This window comes from Ascaphus truei, chromosome 2, assembly GCF_040206685.1.
Source record: "Ascaphus truei isolate aAscTru1 chromosome 2, aAscTru1.hap1, whole genome shotgun sequence".
NCBI classification, from domain to species: domain Eukaryota; kingdom Metazoa; phylum Chordata; class Amphibia; order Anura; family Ascaphidae; genus Ascaphus; species Ascaphus truei.
This window is the reverse complement of record NC_134484.1, coordinates 440,578,641-440,602,727: the sequence shown is the minus strand read 5'-3', so window position 1 is coordinate 440,602,727 and position 24,087 is coordinate 440,578,641. Positions and strand designations below refer to the sequence as shown.

The window sequence follows — 24,087 nt, the reverse complement described above, 5'->3', positions numbered from 1 at the left end:
AATGAAGCATTTTGGTGGGCTGTGACACTTGGTGCTGAAACACATCCAGCTAAAGCACAGCTTTTCTTCTGAACTCATATACGTTCCATATGTACGGAAGGATATCTGATACATACCACATTTTCTAATATAAATCCCAGGTTTTACAAGTCCTCTCCTAGGGTTCATAGTTACAGTAAAGGGAAGAAGAAGGTGGTGGTGGCTGGTGGCCATAAAACTCAAGTCCTAGTGAGCAGAGAAAAGCCATTTCAGCCCTTTAAAAAGGGCATAGACAACCCCTTAAGGCCTAACATGTCCAGTTACATTAACACACAAGTTTAATTAGAAACTAAGCAGAGAATTCTGTTAGATTTGTTTTCTTATGAACATGGTATTATGGCAAGTATCCAATACTCATAATCAAGCACATTAGTTAAGGGGTTATTATAGGTGCTTCGGGAGAAGGGACAGGTTCGTAAGACATTAAATGTTTAAAGCAGAGGTCAAGGAATGCCGACTCATGGAGGTATTGAATAGAGAACCACTCATTTACTTAACTATTTTTTTTTTATATACTAAAATTAATGATTAACTTGCAACATTCCCCCCCCCAAGACACAATTACCATTGCTACTTTGGATGACAATACAACTGTAACAAAACCACTAATATGTGTCAAAAACAAGTACAGTACTGAGGAAAAGGAAAACAGAATAATGCAATCAAACACACCTTCATCTCAATCCCTGCCCACCCCCTCCCCCCTTTTCACTCATTCACAAATCATACGCAGACAAAATGTAAAGTGCTTATATTACGCTTCGCTGATGTTTTTCAAGCACACGTTGTAGAATAGGGATAGTGCAGAGTAAACAGAACAGGGATTGATAGCCGCGGGGAAATAATCTGAGGCCAGTCTCGCCTCTGCCCTGGAAAGCACTTGCAGGCGATTGTATGACTCCACCAGTGTTCTACAGTCACTTCATTGGGGGCGTCACTATAATACAGAAGTGGCCAACTCCTGTCCTCAAGGGCCACCACCAGGTCGGGTTTTAAGGATATATCCCTACGTCAGCACAGGTGGCTCAATCGAAGACTGAGCCACCGAGTGAGCCACCTGTGCTGAAGCGTGGATTATCCTTAGAATCTGACTTGTTGGTGGCCCTTGAGGACAGGAGTTGGCATCTCCTGCTACAATAGGATGCCTTTTTCCCTTGTTGTAGGCCCATCTATTATAAACTGGGTAGATGAATGGATGTTGATGATTCAGATTACCTCCACCAACCCAAGTTTGACCTACTGATGTAGCAGCCCTAAAACGTCGCTGGAGCTGCGGCTGCTTCGTTGCTGAGCTTTGTCTTCGATGACCAGGCCTGCCACAGTCGTGTTTCCCCAGCCAATCACAGCCGGACATACAATTGGGCTACCTCTGCACCCATGTTTTCTTGTATAAAAAGGCTCCTTTCCCCTTATGTTGAATTGTAATCAGCCTTTTCTTAAAGACACGCTGACAAGTTGGGTGTTTGCAATAAACATTGTGGGTACAAAGCAAAACACACACGTTTAGCGTCACAGTGCACATTTTACCATCAGTGTACCAAACATACACATGATCTTGCCACGTCCATTGCACATGCAGACTTCCAAGGGCGGGTGAAGATAAAAGTGACGGTGCGGCACTAAGCCGCACCAACCCACAGTTCGGAAATTGAAGCCTTTTTGGTAAAACGCATTTGTAAAATTAAGGATTTTATGCATATAGGCAATTTTGGAGCAAAACTGATGCACATCAGGGACCTTTCGTTTTCCATCTATGGGGCCTATGCATTACAGTGCGATAGTGGCATTTCAGAGCTACAGCACGGAAATTCTTATCTACTTGAATTGGACTTTCCATGCGGTAGCCACAAATCATCACTATTGCCCTTAATTTAACAGGTCCATGTGAATCAAGGTGGATGCTCAGATTGTCACCCAGTAATACATGCATTACATGACACATAAGATGCATCACAATCTGCATCTTTGTGCACCATTCCTACTCCCATTATACTATGGCAACACCAGCTCTGGCTGGGTACCCAGTTTAAGAAGATTGGATACGACTGACAAAGCGATAAAGGGACTCAAGTGTCCAAGGTCACAAAGGAGAGAGTCGACACCGATTCCAACTGGGTTCACCTGCTTTAAAGCTGAAGACCAGGCAATATCCACGTGGTTATTTTTGTTTTTGTAATAAAGCAGTTCTGTACTATGAGAAAATACTTGAATGTTTAAAAAATTAACAACGCTGAATGACATTTTGAATGTATTATAATGCAACAAGCATTTTTTGTTTTTATAACAACCATTTCGAAAGTCACACCCCCTTCCTCTTCTGAAACAGGCTCTGGCACACACCTTTTTTAGCCCTGCCCTCTCTCTAGCAGTGCACTAATTGTATCTAGTGTCTGCCTGCTCACAATCTTCCACAGTGAATTTTGCATCTTTGGTCCTCTTCTGCTGCACTGACAGCCATTTAGCCGAATTTTCGCTGATCGATCACAGGAGAACGCATCGATCTGCAACTTAGTATTGTGTGGATTGTATTCATGCACATAATAAAGGGCGGGGAAAAAAAGAAATTGTAAAAAAACGGCAGCTTGGACTGCTGCTTTAAAAGCAGTGTTCTTACCACTGAACTGCTCAGCCCACAATAAGCGAAGCTCGAACTACTGCTGCTGGAAGAGCTAGGGTTGTGTCTCATAAAATGTGTTCATATCGTTTTTATTTTTTCCAAAACAACCATCATTGGCGACACTTATAACTTTGAATAAAATCCTGCACGCAGAGAATAAGACAGAAACTGTATTCCTCAGCTGCCACGGAGAACGATTTCCCATCAGCGACGGTACACAACTGTGGAAGGCGGCTGCCAATGCAGTGTTTTTCACACGTCTGGGAGATTACTCAGTCTTTGTTTGTTTAAAAGCTTTCCAGGCAATTAGCTCACTAAAGAAAAATGAATCCTGGTTTCTGGGTGTCTATATTTTACCTGCACATGGCACAGGCATTCCTGAGAGATATCGGTCATTTGTGAGTATCACTGGAATGTGCTTCAATGTGAGGGAAGGGTTTTGTCGCCAGCATCCCTTAGACACCTAACCTTTGCAGGGCAGGAATGGTTTTGCCGTGCATTTATTGTATGCAATGTTGGGAACTCTCTAGAGCAGGGTGGCCAACTTCAGTCCTCAAGGGTCACCACCAGGTCAGGTTTAAAGAATATCCCTGCTTCAGCACAGGTGGCTCTTCGACTGAGCCACCTGTGCTGAAGCAGGGATATCCTTAAAACCTGACCTGGTGGTGGCCCTTGAGGACTGGAGTTGGCCACCGCTGCTCTAGAGGATGAATTCAGTCCCAATAACGAGTTTTTGAGGCAGAATATAAAGTGAAACTAGAATTTACATGGAATTCAGAATCCCAATGCCCCTCTGAGAATGAGCACGGGGCAGTGTGCTGCAAGAAGTTCATTATTAGAACACTCACAAGCACCAAAACTCTACCCTAACCCAAAGATCAGAGACACATGTACAGACGTTATTGCTCCAGCAGGTGCAATAGTCCGGCCCCTTTATCACGCACAGATAATGCCATTACAATGGCGTTGGCTCCCATGTTGTATGGCCCGCAGCATACCAGCGGGAGCAAGAATGGCTGCTACAGCTGTATACCCCATACGAGGGATTCTTTTAGCCTCTCCCCCCCCCCCCTCTCACACTTTGAGAGGTAGACATCAGATTAGGTTCCTTTCCTTAAACCCACGAGAAAAATATTTTGGAGTTCTTGGGGAGAGGGAGACAGTGGAGATGGAGAGCGGGGAAAGGGAGAGGGGGGGAGAGGGAGAAGGGGGGAGAGGAGGGACAGAGGGGGAGAGGAGGGACAGGGGGGGAGAGGAGGGACGGGGGGGATAGGAAGAGGGGGTAGAGGGGGCGAGGCAGGAGAGGGAGAGAGGGGGGAGAGGGAAAGAGGGAGAGAGGAGGAGAGAATATTACAGGGTGCTGAAAAGCTGCTAGATTCATTTTCTGTAAAGAAGAAAATGACTGACTCTTGCTTTCTCATCTTGTGTCCTAAGAAGCTTCTGATTGATGAGGAATCGGGATGTACATTCTGCAGCTACAAACAATTAACTTTGCATTGAACCCAGCAGTCTTCAGTGAAACGGACACTTAAATAATCATCTCCCAAATGCTTGCCTAGAGCTTCCCCTGCAGGCAACACAGAAAATAGCAGCGAGCTAAAATGTGGGGTGTCTGCAGGGATGGGGTAAGAACGCAGGAGTGGGGAACCAAGGCAGATTATATTGCGAGGAGAGTCTGGAAAAAGAGGATAAGGGTAGCAGAATCTCACAATTGTACATGGTGGAGGACGAAAAGTTAGGTGTAGCATGGAAAATGAAAACGTTTAGGGGTATACACATATACACATACAATTTAAAAAAAAAAAAACCGCCTCAAACAACTTTTGTCTCAACTATTTGTCGTTTGTTCTTTTTTTTCCCCACCTGTTCTAGTTGCTCCCCAATATCTGGCTGAACTACTCCCAAAACCTGAGCTGCAACACAATTAACTACATTTTCATCACAATGGGCCCCTTTCTGCTTGTCATCGATGACTGAGCACACAAGGGCAATCGCAATCTAAAATAAAACTGTACTCCCACAAATATATCTCCATCCCTTTCAATGAGCTGTTGGCCTAATCTGAAGCAGAACAAATATTGCCGACACTTGAACTGAGGCTCCCAGTGCAATTTGTTCACAAGAGAACTTTTGCAAAAAGATAAACCAGATTTCATCTCCCAGTCAAATCGGCAAAGCATCTGCAAGTTTCTCCAGAATAAACTAGGTGTCCCTCACCATTCCTTATAGAAAACAAAACACACGGGTTATGGCTTTGAGCTTATTGTAACTTTCAAAATGAGAAGATCTGCGAACCCACACATGGTATTCATAGAACTCCTTTCTTGCAGAAACTTATTTATGAGTTAGCAACTTTCTCTTTGTAACCACCATGCACCACAAATCCAAGAGACACGCGGATACGGTGAAGAACCACACATCTACTCCATCTGTTCTAATACAGAGGTAGGACTGCAGTATTATTGGAATACTAAAACATTGTTTTGGCTCAAAATTAATAAACCAAAATCATGCATTGTGTCAACAGTGAATATTTCATTAAATTTGACATCTTTTTTTATTTTTATTTTTGCAAATCATTAAATAACAAAACACTCACGTGCAGAATATAGTGAAATTACCTTTTTCAATCCAGCGAAGCCCTCGGATTCCAGAAAGAAAAATGCAAACGGCATCAGCATGAATAAGCATAGGTTGGAGAAAAGGGAAACAAGGTTCCACAGACCTAAAATATCAACAAAAATACTATTAGAGTAGCCCTGACGTTTGTTGCAAATGCTTGAATAAATCCCAGGTAAAACAGCGTGAGCCTCAGATGCTAAAATGGTTACTGCGTTGGCAATGACACTGTTTACAGTCGTCCAGTCTAAAAAATAATTGCCAATACCACCTGACAATATGTCCTGGACGCCACATTGATCTCTTCATATTCATACCTAAATGTATTTCCCCAAATGATGTATATTACTTGCCAGTGATTCAACCTCCACTGAGACCTTTCACGATCCAGAGAAGTCCAATATACTGACCTATAATTAGTAGATTTGGCCGAGAATGCCTGTACAAGTGCAAATGTAATCCCTGTGTTACACACAGATACTGGTATGCAAAGCCCACCACTTGTGAGACCTCCCATCGGATGTCATCTACATGACCGTCTTATCTTCATATAATTGACGCGAAACGCGTTTGGTTGGGAGCTCTTACTCAGGTCATCTCTGCATGCAAGCTTCTTGTATTTATTTTAAGAAGACACATTCAATTAAAAAAAAAAAAAGTATTTTTTGCTGCCGTTTCATTCTGTTGCTCTTTGGAGCAGTGACGCCATGGGACACTCCTACCTAATGCTCCTATACAAATATAGAAATCTGCCTTTTATTTTAAAAATGAGGCCAGTAGCTTCAACCCCCCATTCCACTTATCAAAACATGCTGGGGTTGCAATAAGTCAAAGCATAAAAAACATACGTCGAGATTGTCCAAACAACCCAAAGTATTCGCTTACTGTGGAGAATTAAAGGGCCACATTTACTAAGTGGAGCTATTCTGCAAGTCACCTTCTGTAGCACGAGTACACATTACAGCCCATTCCCATTTTGGAATGGGTTTTATGGAGTAGCCCTGCTCAGTAAATATGGCCCTAGTGGTTTAATAAAATGTTTTACAATATTCACACATGGCTTTTTTTAATGTAACCCCCTATATTAAACCTATTAAACATGCTTTTGCCATTAGGCCACTTTGGTTTTAGGCGGTCTGCTCCTCTAAGTGTTGGTTATAGATTCCAACCCTAATTTCCTCGTCTGCTACACAATTACATTACAAATTGAATATGGCACATGTTAAACTGTTACATATTTCTTAGCTAATGTTGTAGGATCACATCCGGGAATATTTCCTTATTTCTGGTACAAATGAATGGTGACCTCATCTCTCGCTGGTGGCAGCCACTGCATAGTGTGCATCTGTAAGTTTATACATGTTTGTTCTAGGAAGGAGATGGAGTCTAATAATAGGAACCTTGACAGCCAAAATGAAAATGTGTAATATTTTAGGTTTAATCTGGACGCCTTCCAAGATTTAAAGGAGTCAAAGGTCACAGACAACAATTTCTTTAGGATGATTAAGTTAAAGTGTTTGTACTGTGCCATGGTGAAAGTCACTTTGTAAAACGTATTTCTTTGGATTGCATGTGTGCCTTTTTGTGGGATGTATTTACATTTACAGCCAATTACATTTGTCACTGTACAGAGTAAAAAATAAAGGGTAATCTGTAGTTCAGATCTGTTTTTCTGCATCCAACATCATATGAGTAGCACCGTGGCCAATACTATACACGATACATAAAGCTTGGCCTTCTGCAGACGCAGTTACCTGAATGCCCTCCTACTGTCTCTGTAAGTTCTCCCAACCAATTAGATTAGATTAGAATCCTCTTCCGAAATGTTACTTTTATGTCTGAAGCGCTTAGTCCCATGATCTGTTATTTATATTATTTGTTATTTATATTATTTGTTATTTATATGATTGTCACGTGTACTGTATTACTAATGTGAAGCGCTATGTAAATAAAGATATACAGTACATACATTTGACACGGAGCATCAAAAAAGTCCTCCAATACCCGGAATGTAAATAGGTCTATTAAAAATATATTACCTGAGGCCATCAACTGAATCTGGTTTGTTACATACACCCACAATCAGTGCCGTCTTGATGGCGGTTCAATCGGTGGTGGCATCGAGCCCCACGCTGACAGAGGCCCCGTGCTCTTCCCCACAACATTTGAACTGATTGCCGGGGGGAGAGGTGGGCCCTCTGTAACCGCATCTTACATTCTTTCCGGCTTCTCCTCATTGCAACAGGGCGTCGCCGTGACAACGCGACGTCCAATGGTGCCGCGTTGCCATGACAACAACACGATGCCTTCATGTCACAGAGTTGAGGCGCAGGAGGAGATGCCAGAGAGAAGGCACAGAGCCCCGCCAAATTACAAGCCGGCCCTGCCCATTATCATATATAATCTCTAATTGCCTTGAAATGCCTGTAAATTGAATGTATAACTTCTGTTCATTTAATGTAACCATGTATTGTCATCATAACTCTGTGCCCAGGACATACTTGAAAACGAGAGGTAACTCTCAATGTATTATTAACAGGTAAAACATTTTATTAATAATAACAACAACAACTACTGAATCACTGATTGAGCCACCTGTGCTGAAGCAGGGGTAGCCTTACAACCCATCCTGTTGGTGGCCCTTGAGGACTGGAGTTGGCCACCCCTGCACTATTGTATCTGTTTTGTCTCCCAATACACTTCTTAAGCCCCTTTTTGTGGGTCTGGGCCTTAGATGGGAAGGCCTTGTCCACTATTGAAATTAGCTTGTATTCCACTTAACAAACGTACATTACTCTGTATAGTATCAGCGCTACAGAAAATAAAAGGATACTAATAAAAAAAAATAGCGGTTTATTTTTGTAGGTAGTAGTATACATAGGTGTAAAAGGCTTACTGTCTTCTGGGATTGTGTTATTACATTGACCATATCAGCGTTACTCCCAAAACAGTCATTCTTTCAGTCTTTAGTGGTTATTTGTTTAAATTCCCAGTAACTAGCTGGTTTTGACAATGAACTACCTCCATGTGTCACTTATCTAAGGGCAGGTCCCCAGTGGACGCTGCGGCGCGTGCGCCATACACCACAGCAAAGCCCTCTATGGGGCAGGCCCCAGTGGCAGTGTGTGTGGGCGCATCAATGTTAGGGCAGATATGCCCCGGCATGGCCGCACCCCCCGTCATGCTTCCTCCAGTGGAAAATCTATAAGTGACCAATATAAATCTTCTTTGACTGTCAACGACTGAGTCACTGATTGAGCCACCTGTGCTGAAACTGGGAAATCCTTCAAATCTGACCTGTTGGTGGCTCTTGATGACTGGAGCTCACCACCCCTGCACTAGGACTATGCCTAAGAGAACGTAACCGTGTACAAAGAGAAGCCGCTAACAGAGCAGATGCGCATCAGTGAACCAATGAGAGGGCGCAGTACAAATATTATTAAGCAGTGGGTGAACAAGGAGTAAAGTAGCTGGTGGAAGTTCATTGGAAAGGCTAACTTCAGAGGCTGGGTTTTAACTTGGGTTTTGCAGTGGAGAAGAGTTCAGCATTGGGAGGCTGGTTAGTAAAAACTGCATGGCTCCAAACTCAAAGGAGATGCAGCCACTGGATTTTTAGTAGCACCATAAACTTCACACAGCTCGGCTTAAAAAAAAAAAAGTCTATTGTAAGATGATGAAACTGGTGAATCCTGAAAAGTACCAACTCAAATTCCCCAGCCAATTTAAAGACACTGCTGGCATCTTCATTATATCTAGAACCAACAATGCGTTGTAAAGAAAGAAGAGAGACTTCAGCAATGTGTTTCAAATATGCTCAGCCTGCCCATATACCTCTCGTGTCAGAAATGACCATGGTGATATTTCCCAGAATCCCTTGCTGCAGTGGAAGCACTGTATGCTATGCGATAATGGGGGAAAGCCGGGTTGGCAGACCTGTCTGAGACATGCGAATGTGCTCACAAGTGATATTTTCATTTGCAGAATGGCGATATTAAGAGCATCGGAAATACTTTGCTTTAGGTTTGTGGTTTTACAGGACTATAGATCAAAATAACTAAAGCACCATCATTCAGGTTCGCTTAAAACAGTTTGACAAACTACAGTTTGAAGTAGGTCAGAGACACATGGTATAATACAAAAAAATACTAATGAAAACACAAATCAAGTTATGTATGTTGTCATTAAGGAGTGAAAAAGGATGGCTACTTTAAGCCAGTGGTTCCAAACGCAAGAATCCCCAACTGGTTAGGTTTTAAGGATATCCCTGCTTCAGCACAGGAGGCTGAACCAAAATGACCGAGCCACTGATTGAGTCACCTATGCTCAAACAGGGATATCCTTAAAACCTGACCTGTTCAGGGTTCTTGAGGACTGCAGTTTGGAACCACTGCCCTAAGTGTGCCAAAACATTGTACTTTTTTTTTTTATACTTGCAAGTGTTCAGGGTAATAAAAAATAAAAAAATGAATGAATAGCAGAAGAAAAGCAGAATATAAATGTATCCTGCACTGTGGGTTGAAGTAGCTACTAAAATCCAACATCAGGTCCCTAGTTAATAATGTGATATTGCAGCACCATCTAGTGGAAACTACTAAAATAATGTTTTGAAATTTACGAAATGGAGTACCGATAGTAACTAAATATATGTAAAAATCTGTTTAACTCACATTTCCCTTTTCTTTATGATCTTGATCAAATATTCAGTTGTAAAACGTTTTTTCAAAAGCCTTTTTAATTTAAAAAAAAAATGATAACAATTTTGTGTGGAAAAAAAATCCTATTCTATAAATAAAATGCCAAAATCTGCACCTTTAAAATTAAAAAATAAAATTGAAATGTAACATAGCAGACAGTATTATACTCCCTTAGTAATTCAAGGATGCATACTAGTCTAGTTAAGGACTACGTTTTTGAGGATGGAATGAGCCTTCCTTAAAAGTTTTAGATGCACATTAAGTTGATATATCAGATTTTGCATTTTTCCCTAAAGCTATGAAAACATTCTTCTGAAGTTTTACAAGCTCTTATACGCGCTACAATATATAAAAGAGTACAGTAGTTTGCAAAAGTTAATGTTATTGACGTGTGCTCAGCAGAGCCATCTGGTGGTTTTTAGCATAACAGTAACATCACCTGTTGTGGCTAGGGTTGCCAAGTGGCTTCTCCAAAAATACTGGACACAATGGTGGAAGGTGTGATGAGCTCGAGACACACGAAACACACACACACACACCTTTCTCCGCCCCATGCTGTTTCCTCCTCTCCATGGCCCCACCCCCAGGCTGACAACTGTCCTGATTGGCTGCTGCTGGGTAATGCAGCCAATTAGGATGGAAGAGGCTACACTGTCCACTAGCAACAGGCCAGCTCAGGGACATCCGTAGCCCCGTAAGCCGGTCAGGTCACTATGTCCAGAGAAGTAATAGCAGACACGTATATGTCCAGTAGTACGTCTAATTTTTTTACTGGAAAGTATCTGTTTACTGTATCTTGACAGCTGGGGATCCCCGGCTGACAAGTGTGTGGTTCCGCTGCAGAGGACCCCCAGGGTGTTAGGTAAGGGGGATTGCTGCTTTAAAAAAAACCCAAAACGTAACATGGGTTGCGAATCCTCGTTAGGGCTGAATAATGGTGTCAGTTTCCTGTTGTGCACCTTTGCGTCAGTACTCTGTGCCCCACTTGCAATTGGGGTGGTGATTTCTAGATGATTTAAGAGGGACGTTGCTCCAAACAATATTATAACGGGATGAAATCAAGGTGTCTGTAAAATGGGTCAGTTTTCCATTCTCATTGCACCATTTAAAACCTCAGGTCTGAGCTGATGCGTGTCAGGTGTGAAGAACTCAAAGGATGTGTCATACGTGTACTGCGGGGACATGTGGTCCTCCAAGTTCTGGGCCACATTCCATGAACTTTATACATCATCTCCCCTAAAATCCACTGCGTGGAATACATGTCAGCCTTGCCTCCTCCCTTCATGACGAGTGGGAATCCCACTGGCTGGGATTTGTAAAATCAATTACATATTTTTATTATTTTTGTGTTCACCATTTTGTTTTTAATCACCTAATCACTTCTTTGGTAAATAGGACATAGCCAGTTGCTAACAGAAACATTTGTGATGGTTTGTCTCATGCTCACTTTGTACCAGATAAACCAGTGTTAAACCTTACACCACATTAGATACCATTGAAATAAATGTGATTTAAAGTGAACTGAGGCACTGTACCATTCAGTAAATATTGGCCATTGTGTCCCCTTTGTCTTGCAGTGTCTGGATAGCTACACAGGTAGTGGTGCTTGATATATACGAAGTTAAAATGGTAAAAGAAATTAGGTAAGACGGTCGGTAGTGCTTTATCAGGATTTATAATCAGATAAAACTTAATAATGAATCACTAATGATGAGATGCATCTGCGGATATAAACATATTTTTGTTGCGTGTATCTGTTTAATATCATTGTTAATCTCTGTGGTAAAAATAATAACTTTATAACATTAATGGGTAATAATGGTTTCCAATCATTCATTATACAGCTCAACCCCCTTATAACGCTGTGCTTGGGGTCCAAAGAATCACATAGTGTTATTAGCGGATCGCGTTAGAAATAATGGACAATTGTGTGCATTATACAATAAAGTATTTAAGCACTACACAACATAAACAAAGTTTATGCTCAGCCAATTTGCTTGAGGCAAGGCTGAGCATATAAGGATCAGATAGCCAATGAGAGAGCAGCACAAGGCTGTGAGCAATGAGTCATTAGACAGGCTGTCCACTGATAGATTAAAGGTTCTGCGTACATCAATAATGAATATCAAGCAGTGGGTTAGTGGGGTTACCACACAGAAAAAATGATCACAGCTCTCCACTGGAACGGACGCAAGGCACTGGATACCAGCAGACCACATCCAAGGCAGCAGCTTCCGTGAGACCTTTAGTCAGGGTAACCAAATGTTGGGGACCGGTGAAGAGTCCCGTGTAAAAGTCCCGTTATGGGGCTCAGAAGCCTCCGTCAGTCCTACAGCAATGCAGCTCCAACAGCACGTCGCTCAGACCCGTGGTGCGCCTTCTGATGACATCACGACACTCTCCTTCTCACATGGAGTGGGGGAGAGAGTGCATCGGCGAACAACACACAGGGCAGGCAGGGTAGCAATAGTAAACACCTGTACCGACAGGCAGTGAAGCAGGGGACCGGGAGGCACAGGCCAAGAATATACTTGACAAACAGTATGGTCAGATAGATGAACAATCCAACAATCCAACAAGTTTCGTAACACACAGTTACTTCATCAGGGATTACAAAAAGCTGAGGGGGTACACATGATTAAATACCCAGCAGCTTCCAATCAATACATTTTTTGCCCTCCTGTAGATGAATTTCGGAGTCTCTGGAAGACGATCACTTAGGACTGGGTTATTACACAAAATGGCCCAGTGCTTTTGGACAATTCTTTCTATTCTCTTATTAACTGAATTAAAGGTGGTGGTGATGAAAGGTACCTCTATCAAATTGCTCTGGTCATTCAAACATTCCTTGCTCTTAGGGATTAGCATAGTATGTCTATCCATCTGTCTAACTACATCAAGATCTTTACATAAGCTAACTCTAGGATACCCTCTTTCCAGGAATTTATCAATGAGAATTAGCAATCATGATTTCTTGTGATTGCTATTCGCCATTAGCAAATTATCAAACTAATAGAAACTGATGCTAATAATTTGCTAATGGCGAATAGCAATCACAAGAAATCATGGATTGCTAATATACCCAGAGGCCAATTTATCAGGATCAAACGTAACTGTAGTGGGGAACAGGACTTCGAGGATCGGGCTCAAATTCTCATGGATAAATTCCTGGAAAGAGGGTATCCTAGAGTTAGCTTACTTGCGCACTTCCACCCCTTTTGTCCCTGTCCACTGATAGGCAGGGGCGAGGTGTATCGCAGGTGTGGAGTAGCTGATGGTATTAACCCATTGCGTGCCTGTTAGTGCAGCGCCGACGTGTAGTCCTATCAGTGCTAGGAACGTCCACCGTGACGTCCCGGCCCGCGTCGAGGAGGCGGGGCCGAAGCCCGATCCTGGTAGGTGCGGCGCGGCACTTGCACGTGATATTTGTGCGGGGCACGTCACGGGGGCGGGACCACAGTCCAATCCTCACAGAGCCCAATTAAGGACTTTTGCGAATTAAAAGGGAAATTCAGCTTGAGGAATTTGATTGAGTGAGGTGGTATGTTGAAGCTCAGGATATTGGTCCTGGAGGGGTTCATTTTGTAATTGGAGAGTTCAGACATTAGATTGGATAGCGAGATATGTAATAAGATGTCATCCACGTATAGAGACTGTTTGTATTCCTTGTCATTAATGGTTGTGCCTGTGGTGTCAGAGTGTTTTCTTATCATAGCCACTAAAGGTTTGATAAGTGAAAATTAGAGGGGGGGGGGATAAAGGGCAACCCTAACGAACACTGGGTTAAGTACTCATACATTTTAGACAAATATTCATGGCTAGGGGGGCGATTATTACTCAAGTTATATAGTTTAGGGTAAAAGTCCTTGAAAGTCTTGGTTATTTCATTCGGAACGTAATTGAGGGCTCCGGAATTACGTTTCATTGAAGGAATGTTATTTCTAGTCTGAATATTCCTTAATCTATTGGCAAGTAATATATCAGCTTTATTATTGTTTGTCAAAGAATAGCTGCTTGGTCCATTTCAGTGATTGCTCAATGCGATTTATGAGGATGAGATTACGTTTCTCCCTTACTAGGGATAGCTGCCGCAATAGCTCTGAGGATGTAGGGTCAGATTTATGCTGTCCCGCCAAGGCTATTTTTCAGCGAGAGAATGAAAACTACTTTTATCCTTTCCATTTAAAAGCGTGAGGAGAAATTCATTATTTTGCCTCCAAAAAGAGCTTTGTGCGCCTTCCAGAGAGTCACGCTGGAGATATCTGGGGACACAGTTATTTCAGATTAGTCCACTATGCCTTGCTGCTGTAATGCAGTGCTCACCACAGACAAGGCGGGATCGCGAGGCCGAGGTGGGGATAGATATAAATGCCACCCACAGCCGCGAGGGCGCGCCTGGAAAGTAGGATTGGCAAGTTAGCCGCGTCGGAATTGGGGAGGTACGGATAGTCGTGATACTTGCCAAGGTCGGGGTTGGAGAGTAGCGGAGTGTTGCAGGTACTATAAGCCGTGGTCTGAATTGGAGAGTAGAGAGTAGTCGTGGTACGTTGCCGAACTCAGGGTTGGAGAGGTGCGGTTCATCGAGGGTAGCCGGGGTCAGGAGTAGAGAAGAGTGGAGTCCAATAGAAAGCCGGGGTCAGGAACGGAGAGCTAGAAACAAGACAAGACTTCGGAGGCAAGCAGCAGTGAACACTACGAAACATAGGCTTATGCTCAGCCAATGTGCCAGTGGCACAGCTGAGCATATAAAGGGAAGGACAGCCAATGAAGTGTAAGATAGTGTGGAGGTATTAGCATTGGTGACCCTCATTGGCTGCTCTGTTGAGTGTTGGAGGGCGCCTAGGAGGATTGCAGCTGGCACGTCTCCTGTGCGTGCTGGTCGCGCGCTACGCTTGTCCGTTACGCCCCGCAGACGGAGCGGTGTGGGCGGAGTTGGAGTCATCAAGTCCGAGCGGGACGCGCACGCCGGGCAGTCACCGGAGGGGGCAGGACCGACGGTGGGAGCGAGGGAAATGGAAGCCCCGGCAGCGGCAGGAGGTAAACAGGGAGAACGCCGAGGGTGGCGTGACTCCCCGATCCTTACAGCTGCACGCCAGAGAAAGAGGCAGGGGACAGTAGAATGTCATCATTGAGTCTCTAGCTATGATTAGGTCTATTCGAAAGGACTTGGCTAATGGAAATGTTCTTTGGGGCGTGGTCAATTCTCATTTATGTGGAATGAGGAGCAGGAGGAGAGGAGAAAAAAAAGATCTAATCTCTGGATGATGGAAATAAGTGTCTGCAACGGTCAATGAGGGAGAGACTTTTCAGGTCATACCTAGAGTGTTCTTTTGACAGAGTGTGTGGTATGAAAAGAACCTAAAAATGAGTTTATAGACAAGTTGAAATCTCCCCCTAAGATCAAGAATCCTTTGCTTAATTCAGTTACTCTATATTAGAGGGCCTCAAAAAAAGAAGATTGGTTAATGTGCAAAGCAGAGCTGTTTATCAGTGTGTAGGACACTCCAAGAATTTGACCCTTCACACAGATGTACCTTCCCTCTTTAAAATCGGATTTAATTACCTCAGGGGAGAAGGAGACGTTCCTATTAACCACAATCAAGACCCCTATTTTTTTTTTCTTGTAATAAGGAGGAGAAAAGATTAGCAGGAAGGCATGGCTTGATAAACTTAAGTTAGCTTTTCTACAGAAATGGGTCTCCTGTAAAAACATTATGTCACTCCCACGGTTTTTATAGACAGTAAAGTTATTTGGGGAAAGGGGGTTTGTAGTCCATTTTTTCATTGAGGGAAATTACATTGAGGTCTATTTTGTATTATATAAAAATAAAAAAAGTACCTTCAAAATGACTGAAATGATTCCTTTCCCAAAAGCTTTGAGGAATCACTTGTGTGTGACAGAACAAGGGGGGGGGAAAAAAGCCTATTTAAAAATTTTAAAAAAAAGGGGAGAGAAGGAAGCCAATGCCAAAATGCATTGACCTAGTGGAAGTGCATAGGTACAGTAAACATTGAAAAAACAGATCCCATCCACTTTTTACACACACAATTTTTTTAAACCAGGAGCACTGCCATGGGGACGCTTTTTGCGCCATCATACGTTTTCTTAAATGTGGGTATGGCATAAGAGTACTAAATGAGGCATAAATGAGGCACAGAGTCATACTTTTTCTAGAATGCCTAAATAACGGGGCTAAATCCCTCGACAAACTAATAAAACTAACGTCAAATGATACTTATCAAACTCCACGGTTTAGTACACAGTTTAGTACACAAGCCAATCAGATAAAATCTGATTCCATTTGAAAACCTTTTGTTCAATCAGGTCCCAAGTTCGTATTTTGAAAAGCTAGAAAAAAAACAATATCCATCTCGGCTGAACTAGTGCAAAGAGGAGGTTCCCTCAATTAAAAGGGATCACACAGATGTGGCCATTGCAAAATATATCCACTTATGGAACCATCTAAATGTTTCCTTTCACAGAAAATACGTGAAGACTTTTATTAATTGCAACGCTAATTTTGTAGTTTATGTACTTACATGCGGTCATGACAAATGTTATGTAGGCCGCACCACTAGATGCTTAAAAATTAGGATTATGGAACATGTTCGGCTGATTAGACTTGGTATGCACTATCCAGTATCTGTACATTTTAACACATGTAAACATAGAAGGATAAATAACTTTTCATTCATCGGTATTGGATATATTCCAATGCCTATAAAAGACAGAGATAGAATTAACTATCTGGATCGCAGAGGCCTACTGTAGGTACATGTTGCAAACTCGTATTCCACTAGGTCTAAACAAGGACTGGGACCAGTCACTTTTTATGATATTGTGTGTAACGACTTTCATTACGTATGATGAATGCAATTATGATTGTGTAAATATTCATATACTGTATACATTGAGAATAATGTATAGTTTGGTGATTTATCATCATCTATAGGTATTAGTATCTTTTATAATGTGAAAAAAAGTGCTTTATGAACATAAGTTCAACCAATGAAACAATTAAAATGTTTGTTTGTTGATGGATAGGGGCGAAGTGATTCTATAGCAAAATTACATAGAGATTCTTTTTGTAATATACTTTCGTAATAGGCTTGTCCATATGAGAGACAAGTTATAGGGGTATAAAAATCTCTCCCTTCATCCTAATTATGTAGAATCATTCAAATTTGAAAATGATACTTATTATAGATCTGTTCTGATTCTTTAACATCTTTTGGACAGAAGGGCGGGACATGAAATTTACGATCAGTTCAATTATTGGGATTGCTTGAATACATATATTTCTACTCGTGAGTCCATTTGTCCATTTTATAACTAATGGTATATTAGAGGGCAGAAGATTAAATCAAAGTTCTCTGGGTGAATTATCCAGAATCACTCGCTGTTCTCAAAATATTAAATATGCATCTTGAGGATTTTAATTGCGGGTTTACAGTGATTATGTTAGATCCTTTTCTTTAAAATACAATTAAAAAATCAACATGGAGGTGTAGGTGTATTATGTAGGTTACCTGGATACATAAAATAAACAGAGCCTCCATGATGAATAAACGTATTTAACGTAATTATGCATGATATAGTCAAGCGACTATACGATCTGTTGACGATGTGTTTGTCACTCCTTGATAAAGCGCCTGTGAGCGTGAAACGCGTAGGAGGATCTGGTGAACCTTCATTTTATTATGGGTAAAAATATATTTAAAAAAAAAAAATCTGGAGTCCACGACTTGCTTTTTTTGGTAGTGAGCTGACGACAATCCCACGTTTTTCTATGTTGCTCTTGCCAGTGTGGTTTTTTTGTACAACGAGGATCCCCATGAAAAGCATCTCTAATCACTACACAGTTGTGTCATTGAAAGTAATGCTTTTTTTATACCATACACAGATGAGAATAAATCAAAAGAAAAATGAATATTTATTTATAAAATGTTTTACTAGGAAGCAATACATTGAGAGTTACCTCTCGTTTTCAAGTATGTCCTGAGCACAGAGTTCTGATAACAATACATGGGTCCATTAAATGAGCAGAGGTTATACAGTCAATTCACAGACACTTCATGGACAATATGGAAACGTCATGGCTCTTTGCCACTGGTGTTCACAGCGAGTAATGCCCTTATTAAGGGCTCCAGGCAAGCGTGTTTACCAATATACAAATCGCTATTTGCACTGTGATTAAGAGACTCACAAAGATTTATATTAAGAATCAAAGATTGGGACCCCTCAGAATGCTGATAAGATCTTTTGAGTCCTTACATTACCTCTGAATACTTGTTTTCAGCATTTTTGATAACAGGGAGAACAAACAGCAGATCTCTCCAGACCAAAAGGTAAAATATACAAATAAATGAACATTCGCAAATAATCGGTTAGTCAGCAGACTTAATGTCTTCAAGGATATGGGTGCAGCAGTTTTTCTGTGGGACGCCACCTTTAGTCGAGCCCAGCAGATATTTCAGGCTCCTATTAGGTCATGTGGCCTTGGACCAGGATGGTTCAAGAGGCCTCTTCTCCAGAGGGGTTGTTGTCGTGATGGTAGGTGGTGAGCCCCGAAAACCCAGCGCCCACAGGAACGTCTCCTCTAGGGCCCTCAGTGAAGTTTGGGTACCATTGTGGGTAACCATGAGGCAGAATGGTAAACCCCATCTGTATCGTACACTGTTCTCCAGCAATACCGATGTTTTCCAGCAAAATTCCGTGCACCTAAGATGGGTAATCGGTGAGAGACATCAGGGAAAATCTGGAGATCAGACCACTCAAAAGTTATCTTTTCTGTGTTCCTTAGCAAGCCCTCCTTCATTTTGAAATAATGCATGCAGGCTTTTCTGTCTCGCAGTGGCTCTGTAGAGCTTCTAGGTAGCAATGGGCTTGGTCCATTATCAACATCATCAGATCCGCTTCCGGTAGAATGTGATAGAACAGTTTCTTGTGGTAAGTGTTGAGCAGCTCAGCAGAAATTGACTGGGTGACACTCCAAATTCACGTGTTTCCTCAGAGAGCGATTTTCTATGTCCTCTTGTGCCACGTTGCGCCCTGAAGTCAGCCAGCTTCACCTAGCTTCCCTCTGAGTGAGAATTATTTTTTTTTGTTTTATTCTCCAAAGCAACTGCACTAAAGACAGTAAGGAATTCTTCTTGGAATTTTGTCTTCTTTAGAGCATGGCTGCTGAAATTCTTGGGGAGCAGTGGTCTTACCCTTTGAGTCCATGCTCTCACATGGCTGGGCTTGCATTAGCGGAGGAGAGCTGCCGCTTCTCTCCAACAGGACCTGGCTTAACTTCTTATACAGGGGGACACTGCTGAGTGAGCACTTTTTCTATTTTTGTGTGGCATGATGATGGAGGGGTGCCTGTGAGGGAGGATCTGCAAATGAATTAGTCATATGACCAGATCTTTGCTGATAAGTAGTCCTCTGGACTGTTAGGACCCCGTGACTACCCAGTCAGTCATTGTGTGCTACTTCATCTCTCATGGTTAATAGAGGCAACTGTTTAAGGGGTTCCCTAAGGGCACCATGTCTGAACAGTGGGCCTGTGCGGATGGCTTTTGTGGCTAGGGAAAAAAAAAACACCTTTAAGGGCTTCAATTACTGAAAAGAAAATCTTAAAGATGGGGGAGAAAGGAGAACAGCAAGAGCATGAGCAGTGATGCTGTGTAGTAGCTCTGCTAGTATGGCTAGGCTGTGTCATTCACGATCTTCAGCAGCCTGGGAAGGTCACTATGAGCCTGCCTTTGCTTCATACGCTGGTTACAGGCCTGTGTTGGGGGGGGGGTTAAGGGTGGAAGGGGGGTAGATGCAGCTCTGCCAATCTGTGCCACGCTCTCTGCCTGAGCGACCATCATGGGGACCCACTCTTCCCTTCCACCTGCCTGGGCATCACCGACGACTCGCTCCATCTCCTCTGCTCCCGCAAGTCACCTCTCAAGGCCAACCACCGACCAGGCCCCGTGGGCGCAGCCCAATGCATCACCAGCCACACAGCTCCCTCTGCTGCTGAACACCTCAGTCCACTTCCAAGACGGCAAGTGACCTCCGTGTGGGTACCATGCAGGTAGCCTGTTTGACCCCTTTAGCAGGGGTTCTTGGGCCCAGATTAGGGGGGTCCTGCTGGAGCTGCAAGACTATGCAGCCATCGTGCTTGGCTGCTGGCCATGCCCCACTCTTAAAAACATTTTAAGTGGGTGAATAACTACACAGAGGATGCATAGAAATCAAATAGAAAAATACAATAAAGTGAGTGTTAAAAAGTTATCTACATGTTCAAAGTCAAAACAGACGTAGACGTGTGTACGTTTAGTGCGCCTATATAACTAGAACATATAGAACATGGAATGAAACAGAAAGATAGCATGACAAAAGAGAAGATCACATACTGTAGTATTACCTTCAGCGGAGTGTCCCTCTACTTCCTTTCTTTAAGAGTTAATCGTCAACTATGGCAATGTTAATGTCATTTTTTTTTTTTGCAGTAAGAAAATCAGGGACAAGCTGTGCTGCCACCATGCTGTGCTCCCTCCCATTTAAACCTCAACCTTGGAAGACGACCAGCAAAGGTACTTCTTAACGGCAAAATGTGACTGGAGGAAACGATACACTAATCCACATTTTCTCCATTACTAAATTCATCTCTCAATGACTCCCTGCCTTATTTCTGTATGCTTTCATCCTCAACTTCCACATACAACTTCAATTCCTTCTGGTATCAAACCCAATATCCTTCCCCTGTCACCATCCCTCCTCTCTCCCATTCTCCTGTGCCCTTTGAAATGCTCGCTCCCTTTTTAACAAGTTCCTCTCTGTGCATGACTTCTTTCTCTCTCACCCTCTGCTCCGCTTTACTATAAAACTGAGACCTGGCTCTCTCAGTCTGACTCTGCTCTGGAAGCTGCCCTCTCTTATGGTGGCCTTTCTTTCTCCCACACTCCGCGCCCTGATGGCAAGGGTGGAGGCGTGGGGCTCCTGCTCTCTATCTACCGTACCCTTCCTATTCCTCCCTCTCTTGCTTTTCCCTCCTTTGAGGCTCACACTATCCAGCTTTTTATTCCTCTCCCTGTCCACGGGACGGTCATCTATCGCCAACTTACCTCTACTCATCCCCCTTCTGTCTTTCTCTCTCACTTTCTCTCCTCAGGCTCCCCTGTTCTTCTCCTTGGGAACTTCAATTGCCATACTGAACACCCCTCTCTCCCTTGGGCTTCCCGCTTTCTCTCTCTAACCTCTTCTTTTGGCCTTCAACAGTGGACTGCAGCCAGCACCAACAAGGATGGCCACTACCTAGATCTGGTTTTCACTAAAAACTTTTCTCTCTTGGATTTCTTAATTTCCCCTTTTCCTCTCTCTTACCATCACCTCATCTAATTTTCTCTCTCTCACTTCCCCCTTCTCCCCCTCCATTTACCCCTTGCCTCTGCAGAGACCTGCGCTCTATTAATCTACTAGCTTTTGATTCCACTTTACGCTCCTCCCTCTGCTCCAGACCCGGACAACCTGGTCAGGAACTACAACTGTGCCCTATCCTCCTCTTTTGATCTATTTGCCCTGTTTTCTCTCTGCCGTTCTCGCCCTTTGAACCCCCAGACCCTGGCTAAATTCCCACACGCGCATGCTGCGTTCCTGCACTCGTTCCTCTCAATGCCTCTGGAGGAAATCTCACATTCTCGCCAACTTCCTTCACTACAAATTTATGCTATCCTGTTTCAACTCTACCCTCTCTCAAGCTAAACAAAACCTACTTTTCTTTACTAATCAACACACACAAGTCTAATTCACGCGACTCTTCTCTGTCTTTGACTCCCTACACAGACCACCCTCTGCTGACTATTTCAAGGAAAAGGTGGAATCCATACATCAGGCCATCCCCTCTGTATCCTCCTCTCATCATTCACCTCTTCCTAACTCTCCTCCTGCATTCCCTAATGCTTTATCCACTGTCACGGAAGAGGATGTGCCATTGCTGATCTCTTCTCCCTCTACCACCTGCTCTCTTGACCCCATTCCCTCCCATCTCCTAAAACCTCTTGCTCCTACTATAATCCCTATGCTCACACACATTTTTAACTCCTCCCTCTACTCTGGTATCTTTCCCTCTTCCTTCAAAACATGCAACAGTTATAACATTACTCAAAAAAAAGCAAGCTTCAGCCTGTCTTTCTAACTATCGACCTGTCTCCCTCCTGCCTTTTGCCTCTAAACTCCTTGAACATCTTTTATTCTATTGCTTGCTCCATTTTCTCAACGCCTATTTTCTCCTAGACCCTCTACAATCTGGCTTCCGCACAGCTCACTCCACTGAAACAGCCCTAACTAAAATAACTAATGACCTCCATGCTGCCAAAGACAGAGGTCATTACACTCTGCTCATATTACTCGACCTCTCTGCAGCATTTGCTACTGTGGACCACCCTCTTCTCCTTCACATTCTCCATACTCTTGGAATTCGTAACAAAGCTCTATCATGGATCTCCTCTTACCTTTCCCATCGTACTTTGTGTCTCTTTGGCCAACACCTCCTCCTCTATCTATCTCTCTGTGGGTTCTGTCCTGGAGCCCCTTCTCTTTTCTCTTTACACACTCTCGCTAGGTGACCTGATCACATCTCTTGGGTTCAAATATCACCTCTATGCTGATGACACAGAAATTTACTTTTCTACCCCTGCTGTACAGACTAAAGTTTCTGAATCAATAGAAAAAATACTGTGAAGAAGGCGGTCACTGCTCACCGCTGAGAAGAAGGAACCAAGCGCAAATAAAAATAAGTTATTTATTCATCCAAAAAATAGACATACATGGAGCCAGGAACTCTGACGCGTTTCAACCTTGCAAAAGTACTTTATTAAAGCACGCCATTACAGCGTTGGAGTGGGGCTTTTCTCAGCCATCAGCAACCCTTGGCAGACATGGAGAACATTTCGTGAGTACCTGCCAGCTGATCCGTTTAGTGTGGGACACAGGGTGTTGAGAGGGATCTAATTTGGGCTTAGAGTCTACTGTGTGGATACGCCTTGCGGCGGTCTCAGTGATATTCCGGTCCTATCTATTGCTTACTAGCCCCCCACCCTGGATGAGTCCATTGATACACGCAGACTTGAAACTACTTATATGGGTTAATATAGCCCTTCATCTAGCCCGTTTTTCATGCTGTTATATACCGACGAAAGCTAAGAAGATTTACTATATGTCATTACAGGCAGTCCTCATTTTACAACGCTTCGCTTTACAACGAATGGCTTATCCAACGCTATGCAATGCATACCTATGTTCATTTTTACAACGCCAAAACGGCTTATCCAACGCTCTTACAACGCTTTGCAAAGTTGTTTATGTGTATATAATATATATTACATAATATAATATTATACTATATAATATATTATATTATGTTATATTATATATATAATACAGTATATACACTTCATATTTATGTGTATGCTGCGTATCTTATTGCCTGCATAAAATATTTTGTGTATTTTAGCATTAAATGCCTTCAGGAACGGAACCTTTCTTTTAAACAGTTTTCCTATGGTAAAATGTGTTTCGCTTTAATACGTTTCGCTATCCAACGCCATTTTGAGTAACGCATTGTGTCGGATAACCGAGGACTGTCTGTATATGGTTTTTTATTGCTATTGACGGAGCATCGGTTTCTTGAGGTTTATGCCTCTATTTGTCCATAAAGTTTCTGAATGATTCTTGGCTATATCATCCTGGATGGCCCTCTGCCGACTTAAACTTAACATGGCAAATACAGAGCTACACATACTTCCTCCCAAATCTGGCCCTACTACCGCCTTCCACATTATTGTTGGAAGTACTATTATTCACCCAGTAGCCCAAGCACGCTGCCTAGGGGTCACACTCGACTCCTCTCTCACATTCTCTTTTCACTTTCATAAGGTAGCAAAATACGGTCGTTTTTTCCACCGCAATATTACCAAGATACGCCTTTTACTCTGTTGCTTGACTGCTAAAACTCTGACAGACCCTCATTCTCTCCCGTCTCGCTTACTGTAACCTCCTGCTGTCTGGCCTTCCTGCCTCTCATCTGTCTCCCCTACAATCTATCCTAAATGCTGCTGCCAGAATCCCTCTACTATTTCCGA

General features: G+C 42.8%; 1 protein-coding gene across 2 annotated transcripts in view; it reads right to left on the bottom strand.

The window, feature by feature from the left end:
- Positions 1-24,087, bottom strand: part of LMBR1 (limb development membrane protein 1) — a 160,536-nt gene that overhangs the window by 112,967 nt on the left and 23,482 nt on the right. Inside the window, exon 5 of one of the 2 annotated variants that reach the window (XM_075587853.1) lies at positions 5,278-5,381. The exons of the other annotated variant lie outside the window; for it this stretch is intronic. Within the exon in view, the coding sequence (XP_075443968.1) occupies positions 5,278-5,381 (104 nt within the window). The remainder of the gene's footprint in view (positions 1-5,277; positions 5,382-24,087) is intronic. 2 annotated transcript variants of the gene reach the window in all.